Consider the following 12,258-nt stretch of genomic DNA (forward strand, 5'->3'; position numbering starts at 1 on the left):
CTGGATTAGATTTGGAAACTACATTTATTATAAAAAATAAAAAATTAAAATCTAAATATTTAAAATCCATCCATTAGAATGAAATCTGCTTTCATCAATCAAATTTTCACAAAGACCAGAGGAGTCTCAGACAGAGTTGCTTGCTACTGTTAAGACAAAAAAACAGCATATATAAAAAAAAAATGTACTTAATTGTTTAATACTGAAATTAAAGGCAGCCTCCTCCTTTGCTTTGTTACATTGAACAGAGCTCCCTTCAGTTTTTGTTGCTAAACCACTTTCACAATTCACACCACTCTCTCTCTCTCTTCACTTTATCTCTCTGTGTATTCATTCATTCTTCTGTCACCTCATGCTCTCTATATCATTTATTACCCATGGAAAAAAAGTACAATGCTAATTAGTATATACTATATAATAAAGGGCAAGAATCAAGAATGTTGAGCTGATCACTAGTCAGTAGTCTCTACACTTAGTTTCTTCAAAATTCTCTGTTATTTTCGTTACTAAAAAATAAAAAAAATATAAATGGGGAAGAATTGGGTTATTCTTCTTGTGATTCTTGTTGTGTTTCTTGCTGGGTGTTCATCAGTTTCAGCATCACCTGCTGCTAGTGAGTGAATCCCTCAGTTGAATTATTTTTTTCTTTAATGTCGATTTAATTTCTTGAAATAAATGTTTTTTTTTTAATTGCAGGAATTGTTAGTGGGGTGGTGACAAAGGTTGTCTCCACCATTTTCAAGCGGCTGTGGTCACTCAAATCAGCAACCAAAACTGGTAAACAAATTCCCACATTTCAAGAATTAATCTTTTTTTTTTTTTTAAATAATGCAAGTAAAAATGGTTGATTGGTTGGTTGGTTAAAAATGTCAGCAATTCCGAGCCGTTCGATGATGAAATTCGAAGGTGGGTACACAGTGGAAACGGTGTTCGACGGAAGTAAGCTCGGAATTGAGCCGCACGCGGTGGAGATCTCCGCCGCCGGCGAGGTTTTCGTTCTGGACTCCGAGAACAGCAACATTTACCAGATCTCTACTCCTTTGTCTCGACGTATGTTTTCTTAATCCTTTAATTTAGCATAAATTCATGTTATCTTTGAATCCAATGTCATGAAATTGAACCTCGATCGAAAGCATATTTGAATTCCTTTCTTGGAGATTACTCTTGATATTCGATTATGTATAATGGGTACTTTACCTTTTAGTTTCTGTATATTGCTTTTGCACAGAAGAAGGTTCTTTCTTTTCCTTTGGATTTGATTCTCTCTCTAAAAATAAAAAAGAAAAAATAAACTGTTAGTTTCTTCTGATACTTTTATTCTAAGACCAAGTCATATGATGTAGGGGAATCTCCCCTGCTTTATTCCCTTTCAAGATTCCATCTTTGCATCTAATACACCTCCTGCTTTCTTGTCAAGGTTATGTGATCTATCGATTATTTGTTTTTTTAATTGAATCTTCGCACTGTTTTCGTAACGAGTAAATGGCTGATTATTACAGATAGTAGACCAAAGTTGCTAGCTGGATCGGCCGAGGGGTACATTGGTCATGTAGATGGGAAACTAAGACAAGCAAGGATGAATCATCCGAAAGGGCTTACTCTCGATGATAGCGGCAATTTATATATCGCTGACACTATGAATATGGCCATCCGGAAAATTACCGATACTGGTAAAAATTCTTTAAAAAAATAAAAAAAAACTTGTTGATTTTCGAAAAATACCGACTTTTTCTCTTCGTTTTTTTTGTAGGAATTGTAACGATTGCGGGTGGAAAAGTAGGGAGAGGAGGAGGACACGTTGATGGTCCGAGCGAAGATGCGAAATTTTCCGATGATTTTGATTTGGTGTATGTTGGAAGTAGTTGTTCGATACTTGTTATAGACAGAGGGAATCAAGCGATTCGAGAGATACAATTACACGAAGAAGATTGCGCCCACCACGAAGATGACAATCTTCATTTAGGTAGTTATAAATCAAACGTAAAACTTATTTATACATTGCTTAATCGAACTAGGTAATTGAAGGGAGAATAAAAAAAACGTATAAATGTTATATCACATTTCAGGGATAGCGGTGCTTGCTGCAGCTTGTTTCTTCGGTTATATGCTCGCTTTGTTGCAACGTAGAATCGCTTCGATCATTTCACACGACTCTGTAAGTACTGAAGTGGTTATTCCATATGAATTACTGTATTGCATTTAATACACCTACATTTATATCAAATTGATAAAGAACTCCCCGTGTTGTAAATATTAGCAAAAAAAAACCCACGGTGCACTTTTTTTTAGCACGCAACCCCTTATATTTATAAAACATGGAGTTTTTTTAGCAATTAAACTAAACATAAGGGACCTAAATGCAATAAACCTCGATGATATGAATCATTTACGAATTCCTCTCTCTAATGGTTTCTTTGAATTTCAAGGAACCAACGCCGCCTTACGTAAAGGCAATGCCACCTGCACCATACAAGAGACCGCATTCCAAATCCGTTTTGCCTCCACTAATCCCCGCCGAAAACGAATACGACAACAAACAAGAAGAGGGCTTACTCAGTTCATTAGGAAGGCACACAACCGAGTTTTTCACCGGAATATTCTCTGGTTTCAAAAGAAAACCCACCGGCCACAATCACACGCAGCAGCACCACCATTACTCCCCTAGGCATGCGGGTTCCAATTGGCCCGTCCAAGAAAGCTTCGTCATACCACACGAAGACGAACCCCCTCCAGCAGAAACGAGAGATCAGCCAATGTCGTCGTCAAGAAAAGGGTACGCTATTACGACCAAGGACATGCACAAGGCCGCAAGGCAATTCAATCAGAACCGCCCGTCACCGTACTATAGTGGTGGTGGTGGTGCATGGGAGGGGAATTATCAGCCGCAGCTGCACCATCAGAAGCACCACCCTCCGGGCCCACAAACGCACTACGAGCGTCAGAATGTCGAGACGGAGGAAATTGTGTTTGGGGCGGTGCAAGAGCAGCAGCATAGGGAGGAGGTGGTGGTCAAGGCCGTTGACTATGGAGATCAAATGTATAACAATCATAATCTAAGGTCAAGATCATACAACTATATGAGTTATTCATATGGCTATTAATTTAGTTTAATTTGATTTATATGAGTTATTTGACAATTGTAGTACACACAGATGGTTGGTTTTTGTATATTTTGCAGAATGATTTAGTCAACAAGAATTGTCCTTACCAAATTTAGGTATTATTATTATTAATTAGTATATCAGTCCCTGAAATAAGGTTAAATTACGAAAATACCCTTCTAATTTGGATAATTACAATCATCCTTCGTTGAATTTTCTTACACGGTTGCTTGCAATGGAGACGAAAAAATGAAATCCATGCATATATATAAACACACAGATACACATCTTATCTATTGGCCTTGGAAGAATGCTGGTTACAGTAAATACGTTGTCGTTTTCAAGGTAGCTCTATATATAGCCAATACTATATATAGGACCACAACCAGATCTTAATTCCTTGTTAAATACGGCACAGACACCAACACTGATTCACCAAATTCCAGCGTCCATAATTTCTATATATTAAATGAGCATGCCAAATTACTTTTATGGATTGTGTTTTATTTTCCACTTTTTTTTTTTTTTTATTATTACAATAAATTATATATTTTTCTTTTAAATAGAAATCCAAAGATTAGGTCCACAACTAGTGGGCCCTCTCTCGTCAATTATGTGATGTAAATTATTTGAGGCTCTGTTTATTTAAGTAGCCCAATTAGAGGCCCCATTTATAAGGCCCAAGCATTTAATAGATCATATAATAGGGACTTCATATTGCATTTTTTTTAAATATCTTTTTCATCATCCTAAATTTGACTTTATTGTTGAATCTTATTCCAACGTAGGGATATAAATGAGTTGAGCCGGCTCGTCAACTTGGTGAGCTAGCTCGACAAAATTTGGAGCTTTCTGATGAGCCGAGAGCGGGAGCTCATTCTTAGTTGTTCGTGAGCTTGCGAACCGGCTCACGAGCCTTTTTTTTTATTTTAATTAATTTATTTTATTATTATTTTAAATACAATTAACATAATAGATTCATAAAAGTAATCACAAAAATAAATTACAAGTCATTTTTTTATTTTGAACTTTTTTATTATAATTTGTAATAATGAAATTCTCATAATATTAATATAAAAAAAACACAAAATGACTCCGGCTCAAACTCGAGCCCAAAAACAAACTCAAAAGCTTCGAACTCGTCAAAATGGATTCGAGCTCGAGCTTGCCTTTTACACCCCTATAATATATGACATTGTTAAAGGCACCAAAAGAAGACAAAAATTAAATAAAGGAAAAGGGAGTTAAGAATCAAACAAATAATTAGAATAAAAATTGAAAAAAAAAAAAGAAGAATATCAGAAACATATGTTAGGTAAATATTCGAGCATCCCCTAATTTATAAAGTATCGAATTTGCCAACAAAGAAATAAAGCCCCATCACCAACAAAGAGCATCTTTTTTTCGTAATAATATTTCAATTGAGCATTTCATTATATTCATTTTTTTTTTCTTAATTTCCAATTAGGTAGATAATAATAATAAGTATTAAGAACCTACAAATAGTGAAATAAATAAATAAATAATGGGTAAATTACAAACACCCCCTGAGGTATGGTCAAATTACAAAACCCCGCTCTTGTTTGGATAATTACATCTACCCCTCAACTATGATTTTTTCTTACACCTCCACCCTTATGGTGCCAAATTCAACATAATCATCTAGATTCCGTGGAATGTGCTCTAGTTTGTACTCGTTTTGTGTAAAAATACAGTTTCCGATGCACCACAAACTGATATATACAAGCTAAAAATCACATATTATGATCATTTTGCTTCACAATGTAGTGTTTGAATGGGATAAAACAGGTACAAAAGTGATAATATTTCATATAATCTCGAAGATTCCACTAAATTTGAGGAGTTGAGGGGGTGGTTGTAATTATCCAAACAAGAGGGGTGTTTTTGTAATTTGACCATACCTTAGGGGGTGTTTGTAATTTACCCATAAATAAATAATAAAAGACCTCCTGCAGGCTAGGCTGCAAGTGCACAGCCCCAACCCGACCGTTAACCTTTAGTTTGACCTTGTCAGCCTGGCAATTAACCGGCTCCAGCTATATAATTCCTTAGTTGTTGGCAGTTATAATTACCGGCATCTCCCGGTAACCCTTCCTCTACCTCCTCCGCCGATATTGCCGTTATATACGAAGTAGAATGTAAGCCCTTGAATTTTGAGGGGAAAGAAGAACCAACATTCTTCTTACTCTCTCTCTCTAGCTTTCTCTCTCATCAGCAAAATCCAAAATTAGGTTTTTGCTGCGGGAAGAATTAACCGCGTTGATTCTTCTCCCTGCTGATTCGATGGCGCAACAATCCACCGCGGAATTCACCCCTAAAGACGAAGATTCCGGCGACGAATCCGCCGCCGCGTTCTTCAACCGTGGGTGCTGCTGCTGCTTTTTCAGCATCCCCTGTTTTAAATCCGATAATTGGGAGCGAATCTCGACTTCCGGCAGAGAACAACAGGACGGAATTGATCGGAGTTGGTGGGATAAAGGTGTGGACGCCTTGAAAAAGGTGAGGGAATGGTCGGAGCTTGTCGCCGGACCGAAATGGAAGACGTTCATCCGCCGGTTCAACAAAACCTCCGGCAAGTCCAAGCCGGGGAAATTCCAGTACGACCCCCTGAGCTATTCGCTCAATTTCGACGACGGACGGGGGCAAAACGGTCAGTACGAAGACGACGCCGTTTTCCGAGACTTCTCATCGCGGTACGCGGCGATCCCCGCGCACAGCGGCCAATTGAAGGAATCCACCTCGTGCACGTGACGGTCACGTGAGAGGAAGAGGGGCGCGTGGGCTTTGGCTCTGTTTGTTTGACGGTGGTCGGTGGATTATTTTATTTAATTTCAGTTTCACACATTTTTATATTAATATATTGTTAATTAATTAGTTAAATCTCTTGATAAATTCGTTTAGTGGCAACTGGCAACTGTTGATGATTGATTATTATTCATTGTAACTACTTTAGCTAGGATGTCTACTTGGTTTACAATTTTACTGTAATTGTTTCTTGAAGGCAACAATTGAAAATATAATTTTATTCTTTTTTCTTGGGATTATGTTACTAATTTTGCAGTAATCTGATTCTTCACATGACAACTTGCTCAACTTATCAGTATTGGCAATTGTAATTATGATTTATTTCTAATATTCCAGTTATTCAAATACATGAAAAACAAGAAAATACTTCTTCAACTAGTGTTGATATATGCAGCACCGAAACTTCAACTTACTATTGTTTCCGCATTTTGAACACGTTTCGTGTTCGACATTGCTATCTAGCAAATTCTAAAAAGTTAGACATATGTTTGAATATCAAAGTTTCAAATATTTTTGTTGATTTCTTAATTATTTACATGATTTAACGATCAATTGTATATTGATGGTCGATGGTAAATTTTATTTTGAATATATTTGTATGAAAATATACAAAAAAGAATTTATATATAACTAAAAACATATATAGCATATTTATAAATACACCCCTATACTTTTAATATTTACAGATTTCCCCCAAGTTCTCGTATCCCCATTTATTGGACAAGCCGTTTCCCCGTGTCTGTTTTCCCGTATCGCATTTTCCGTCTCCGTGCTACATAGTTGCTGATAAATGATTTTAATTTTAATTTTTCATATTTTTTTTTTCAGAAATAACATTTATTTTCTATTCAAGTTTAGGGGTTTAGGTACATTGTGAGTTGTAAGCAGATCTAATGATCTATGACAGATTCAGGTGTAAGACAAATAAATAAATGGGGCCGTGGTCAATTTGTTTTTCTGTACAATTTTGTCTTCTTTTTCAGTGGGCCGCACAATCTACATGGCTGCCGGCCCACAATTCATATTTATATCAAATCATCAATTTTCAAAATAATTAATTAAATCCTAGCAAATACTCAATTCAATGAAAACCAAAAGTTTCTTTTTCTTTTCCTCTCTTTTTTAAATTAAAAATAATTATAATAAAGATGTTGCCAAGTGACCACAAAGCTTGTCTGGATTGGAAAGAAGAGCTCTCATCACAAGATTTATTTTTATCTAATATCCCTTTATTAATGGATCCCACCAAACGGTCCCAATGAAAAAGACACAACCCCAACACACAAAAGATTGTGCTCACACTATCCCAAAATATTGAATAATAATAAACAATTATTAAGCAAGGTAGAAGTATATACAATTTGCTACCTGCTACTACAGCTGATGAAATGAATGACCAAGTCTAAGCCAACCATGTATTAAACAAATAAAAGAAGAAGAATCTTACGAAAAAAATCGAGGATATTTCACGGAATATATAAGATTATGTTGAATTTGACACCATAAGGATGGACGTGTAAAAATGTTTATAGTTGAGGGTTTGGATGTAATTACACAAACAAGAAGGGTGTTTTCGTAATTTGACCTTACCTGCCGTAATTTACCCAAGAACTTATAACCCTTTTGACTGATTCAATGCACAAACTATGCCATGTGAACAAAGATGCAAAACTGGCTACGGCACAAATGCTCTTCAGATATGATCAACGTATTTTCGAATTACTAGGATGTGTAGTAAGTATGTTAAGATCTTAGTTCCGATTTTGAAGAAACATTTTCAAGTTATTTGCAGACACCATGATGGGATGTACTACTAAGCAAGCTGATTCAGTCGGATCAATCTATATCGTATTTTCTTCACTATGTTACAAAAGATACTTCCGAGAAGAAAAATCTAAAGACGTAAAAACAGAACGAAAAACCAAAACCGTCAAGAAACACTCTCGTGCATCAATTATCTAGATACACCATAGGCAAGGCAACTTCTTTTCAAAACAGGTCATTCAAATTTCATAACAAAAAGAAAACCAAACACTATCGTAAATTTACGGAGGCCGACGAATCAAAATATATATTTCAAAAAAAAAAAAAAAGTACAACACCTTTCAAACGCCTTGTCGTCTATGCATCCACGTTAAGTCCAAGTTCGGAGAAGATGGATTATTATTATTATCCAAATGCCCGTCGGAAGAGCTCGCGTATTTCCCCTTCTTCGACCACAGCCAAATCTTGGAAACCGAATAGCTATCAGTCTTCGTACCAATACATATCCTCTTCCCCTCTGTGCTCTCGTCACCCAAATCGTTACAAGATTGCTCTTTTATCGCTCCTTCGACGATCTTTTTGTCGCATCCAATTCGATCTTCGCTCAACGCCACTCTAAGTTTAGCATCACCGACTATATACTGATAAGAACCCATCGAATAGCATCTTCTACCGTCCAATTTACTACTACTCGTCTCCCCTAAAACCTCACCCTCTTCGGTTTCCTCCAACTTCCGGAACTTTCCGAGCCTAACCGGAAAAACCCCCTTTTTAGTAGCAACCTCCTCAATCTCGACCCTCTTCTGAGCAATCGAGAACAAATTGTCTCCATAATTAGGGCACCCTCCATCCTCCTCCCTAAAATCATCGTAATCGAAAATAGGGTTCTCGATCGAAAATCCGGGGTTGAAAAGAGTCGCCCTACAAAGAGGGCAAGTCGAATTCGATAGAAGCCAAGTGTCGATGCAGTTGATATGAAAAGCATGGCTACACATGGGAAGCAACCTCAATTGATCGGTTTCCGTGAACTCGCACAAACAAACGGGGCAATCGAAGGGCTCCTTGGGGCCCACAACTTCCTTGTAAGAAAAAACGGGCAGTGCATCGATGAACGCTTGATCCAAACCGGAGTCGTGTAAATGGAAGAGCTGCTGGAGCTGTCGCTGAAGAGCGTCGGAGTTTCCGGAAGGTTCTAGATTTAAACTAGACTGAGAGGGTGAGGAATTCTTGGTCAGAAATCTGACAAGGAGATGGAGGAGACCGGAGATGAAGAAAAGAACAGCTAGAATTACTATGATGAATAGAACAGCAGGGCTGATTTTAGTTGCCCCAGATTGGGATTCTTTGTTGAAATTAGAATTAGGTATAAATGGAGGTGGGTAAGAAGAAGAAGAAGTAAAGGAGGTGTCTTTTTGATTGATTTGATGTTGAATCCAAGAAACTTTCAAATGGGCATGCCCAGAAAATCTCTTATGTTCTTGCATTTTGCTGTAATCGGACAAACCATTTCAAAACAAACAGATACTATTTTTTCCCATTGTCTGAACACAGACCAGGCTAAGAATCTTTCAACCACTCCCACAAAATAAAAATTGTTCAATAATGTGAAAAAAGATGACGGCACCGTTAACTTTATGGATTGAGTCTTCACCTACCTTGGTGCTGAAGATGAAAACTCCGTTTACCCCTTCTTGCAGCTGCAGCAAAACCCTAAAGACAGCTTTTTTTTCTTTTTTTTTTTTGGTTTGGAATCTTTTACAAATTACAGCCCTTTTTATAATACTCAGAAATCAGAATAAGCTAAGTTTAATAAGGAAATCTCTCTCTCTCTCTCTCTCTCTCTCTCTCTCTCTCTCTCTCTCTCTACTTGAAAACAAATATTTGGTCATGAATAAAAAGATTTGAGTCTCTATATTTACATTGTAGCAGAGGAAAGTACGGTGTTCAATTAGAAGGCAAAGGGTTGTTGATAGTTTTTCAAAGTGGGTGATTGATTATTTGATTATGCCGAAAGAGACACAATTTTTATTTTATTTTATTTTATTTTTCTGAATAATTAATTAATATAAAAAAAGGTGAAAAAGAAGAGAAAGATTCAATCTTTAGGATGTGTGAAGCGCACGCGCCACTGGAGCTCGTGGATTGTGGTCGTCAACATTTTGGCGACAAAACGCCTTATCATATGGCAAACTCCGGACTTATTGATAATGCCAGACCATTTTTTTACTCTTGCGAGAGCAAATTCGTGGAATTGACGTTTTCACCCTTTGGCACCCCCAGGCCCCAGTGCAAAAATTAAGGCAGAAAATAAATGAATTGACTTTCCACTCATTTTTAAGGGGATTTTTGGACTAATCAAATTTTACGGGGTAAAATCAGACCGAAATTAGTACTTTTGAATTTTATTTAGTTTAAAGTGAAAAACTTATTTCAATCTTATTCGAAAAAAAATAGAAAAAAATTAAATGAGAATTTAAGAATTTTAAATGACAAAAATGTTTCAAAATTGGAACTTTATGCGTTGGAACGGACAAAAAATGAAAATGTTCCTTAATAAAATTGTGCTTTTTAAAAGAAATTGGAAGTTTTAAAATTATTTTCAAAAATTAAAATCAGATCGGAAATCGAAATATATCACAAGTCAATTTCAATAAACTCGGAAATAGTAATTTTTAGAATGAAAAATTACTTTTCAAACAAAATTATTGAAATTGTTGGAATTCAAAATTTGAGTTCCAATTCCAACCCCTAGATTTTGTTATTGAAGTAGAGAATTGGAGGGAATTTAAGCTGGAGGGTGAAATTGTTACTATTAGTGTTAGCAATCCTAATGTTATTGTTAATCATATTAATTCTAGTCTTAATTCTAATATCAATCTCAATCATATATAGTTCTAATCCAAATTGTAATCTTAATGAGAATGTTAGTCTTAATCCTAATATTAATTCTAATCATAATCTTAACGAATCATAATTCTAATTCTTATAGAAATGAAAATATGTTTGCACCAAAAGACGAAATCCTTCGCCCCCAGGACCCCCATTCATTGGCCCGACAAGGATTGATGGAGGACTGTAAATGATGGTAACTCAACGGCCCGTTAAGGTAGCGGACCCGGACCTGGTGCCCACAAAGAACCAAAATACCAATCCTTTTATGCTAATGCTAATGTAATGCAAATCCTAATTCTAATTATAATTCTAATCATAATACTGATCTTAATATTAATTCTAATCATAATGCTAATCCTAATACTAATATTCATACTAATATTAATTCCAATATGTTAATGCTAATATTAATATACTAATCTATTACTAATACTATTGTTAATATTAATTAGCTAATGCTAATATTAATATACAAATGCTAATGCTAATACTAATATTAATACTAATACTAATATCCTAATATATATACTAATATACTAATACTAATATTAATACTAATATACTAATACCAATGCATACCAATATCAATATCAATATCAATATCAATACCAATACCAATACCAATACCAATACCAATACCAATACCAATACCAATACCAATACCAATATCAGTACAATTATTAATACCAATACCAATATCAATACCAATACCAATATCAATACAATTACCAATTTCAATACTATTACCAATACCAATACCAATATCAGTACAAATATAATATCAATACCAATACATATACTAATATCAATACCATATCAATATCATCATCGTTATCATTACCATTACCATTACCATTACCATCACCAATACCAATATCATTAGTATTACCATTTCCATTATCATTACCATTATCATTACCAATACTAACATCAATCCAATACCAATACCAATATCAACCATTACCATTACCATTACCATTACCATTACTAATAGTAATATACTAATATTAAAACTAATTTGGTAATAATACAATAACTATTATTAATTCTAATGATGCTGTCAAAAAAAAAAAAATTCTAATGATAATCCTAATCATAGTACTAACACTAATCCTAATCCTAACACTAATGATAATATTAACCCTAATTGTAATCCTACTACTAATTTCAATAATAATTTTAGTCCTAATTATAATCCTTATCCTAATCTAATGGTAATGTTAATCTGAATTCTAATATTAATTCTACTTATAATCATAATTATAGTAAATGACACAAATTATAATTCTAATCAGTATAGAAATGCAAATATGCTAATGCTAATACTAATTTTAATACTATTCCTAATATGCTAATGCTAATGTTAATACTTATTTTCAATATAATTCTAATCATAATTCTAATACTAATATGGATCATAATCATAATGCTAATATTCGTACTAATATGCATGCTAATATTCATACTAATATTTATTCTAATATGCTAACGGCAATGCTAATGTTAATTCTAATCTTAATTCTAATGTTAATACAAATACTAATATTAATAATAATACTAAACTAATACTTATATGCTAATGCTAATGCCAATGCTAATGCTAATCCTAATATACTAATGTTAATGCTAATCCTAATATACTAATTTCAATCTTTATATACTAATGCTAATCGTA

At 34.7% G+C, this 12,258-nt stretch overlaps 3 protein-coding genes across 3 annotated transcripts; 2 read left to right on the top strand and 1 right to left on the bottom strand.

Annotated features, from left to right (window-relative positions):
* Positions 1–89: 89 nt before the first annotated feature.
* Positions 90–3,212, top strand: LOC105970457 (uncharacterized). Its single transcript, XM_088821467.1, has 7 exons — positions 90–613; positions 697–777; positions 874–1,050; positions 1,500–1,670; positions 1,751–1,963; positions 2,067–2,155; positions 2,427–3,212. Exons 1-7 carry the CDS (start codon positions 529–531, stop codon positions 3,099–3,101), a joined length of 1,491 nt encoding a protein of 496 aa, XP_088677593.1. The 5' UTR covers positions 90–528; the 3' UTR covers positions 3,102–3,212.
* Positions 3,213–5,198: 1,986 nt separating this feature from the next.
* Positions 5,199–6,171, top strand: LOC148768259 (uncharacterized). The gene has a single exon (XM_088821469.1). It carries the CDS (start codon positions 5,406–5,408, stop codon positions 5,871–5,873), a length of 468 nt encoding a protein of 155 aa, XP_088677595.1. The 5' UTR covers positions 5,199–5,405; the 3' UTR covers positions 5,874–6,171.
* A 1,672-nt stretch (positions 6,172–7,843) lies between these two features.
* LOC105970449 (RING/U-box superfamily protein) lies at positions 7,844–9,712 on the bottom strand. The gene has a single exon (XM_088821460.1). It carries the CDS (start codon positions 9,173–9,175, stop codon positions 8,033–8,035), a length of 1,143 nt encoding a protein of 380 aa, XP_088677586.1. The 5' UTR covers positions 9,176–9,712; the 3' UTR covers positions 7,844–8,032.
* Positions 9,713–12,258: the final 2,546 nt, after the last annotated feature.

This window comes from Erythranthe guttata, chromosome 8 (assembly GCF_056151865.1).
Source record: "Erythranthe guttata isolate IM_541 chromosome 8, IM_541, whole genome shotgun sequence".
In the NCBI taxonomy this organism is placed as follows: Eukaryota; Viridiplantae; Streptophyta; class Magnoliopsida; order Lamiales; family Phrymaceae; genus Erythranthe; species Erythranthe guttata.

Bases quoted from the DNA above. Each gene is read 5' to 3' on its own strand.
- LOC105970457 (XM_088821467.1), top strand. From the start codon at position 529: ATGGGGAAGAATTGGGTTATTCTTCTTGTGATTCTTGTTGTGTTTCTT. The intron at 614-696 runs GTGAGTGAATCC...TTTTAATTGCAG, and splicing joins TTCAGCATCACCTGCTGCTA to GAATTGTTAGTGGGGTGGTG. The intron at 2,156-2,426 runs GTAAGTACTGAA...TTGAATTTCAAG, and splicing joins CGATCATTTCACACGACTCT to GAACCAACGCCGCCTTACGT.
- LOC148768259 (XM_088821469.1), top strand. From the start codon at position 5,406: ATGGCGCAACAATCCACCGCGGAATTCACCCCTAAAGACGAAGATTCC.
- LOC105970449 (XM_088821460.1), bottom strand. From the start codon at position 9,175: ATGCAAGAACATAAGAGATTTTCTGGGCATGCCCATTTGAAAGTTTCT.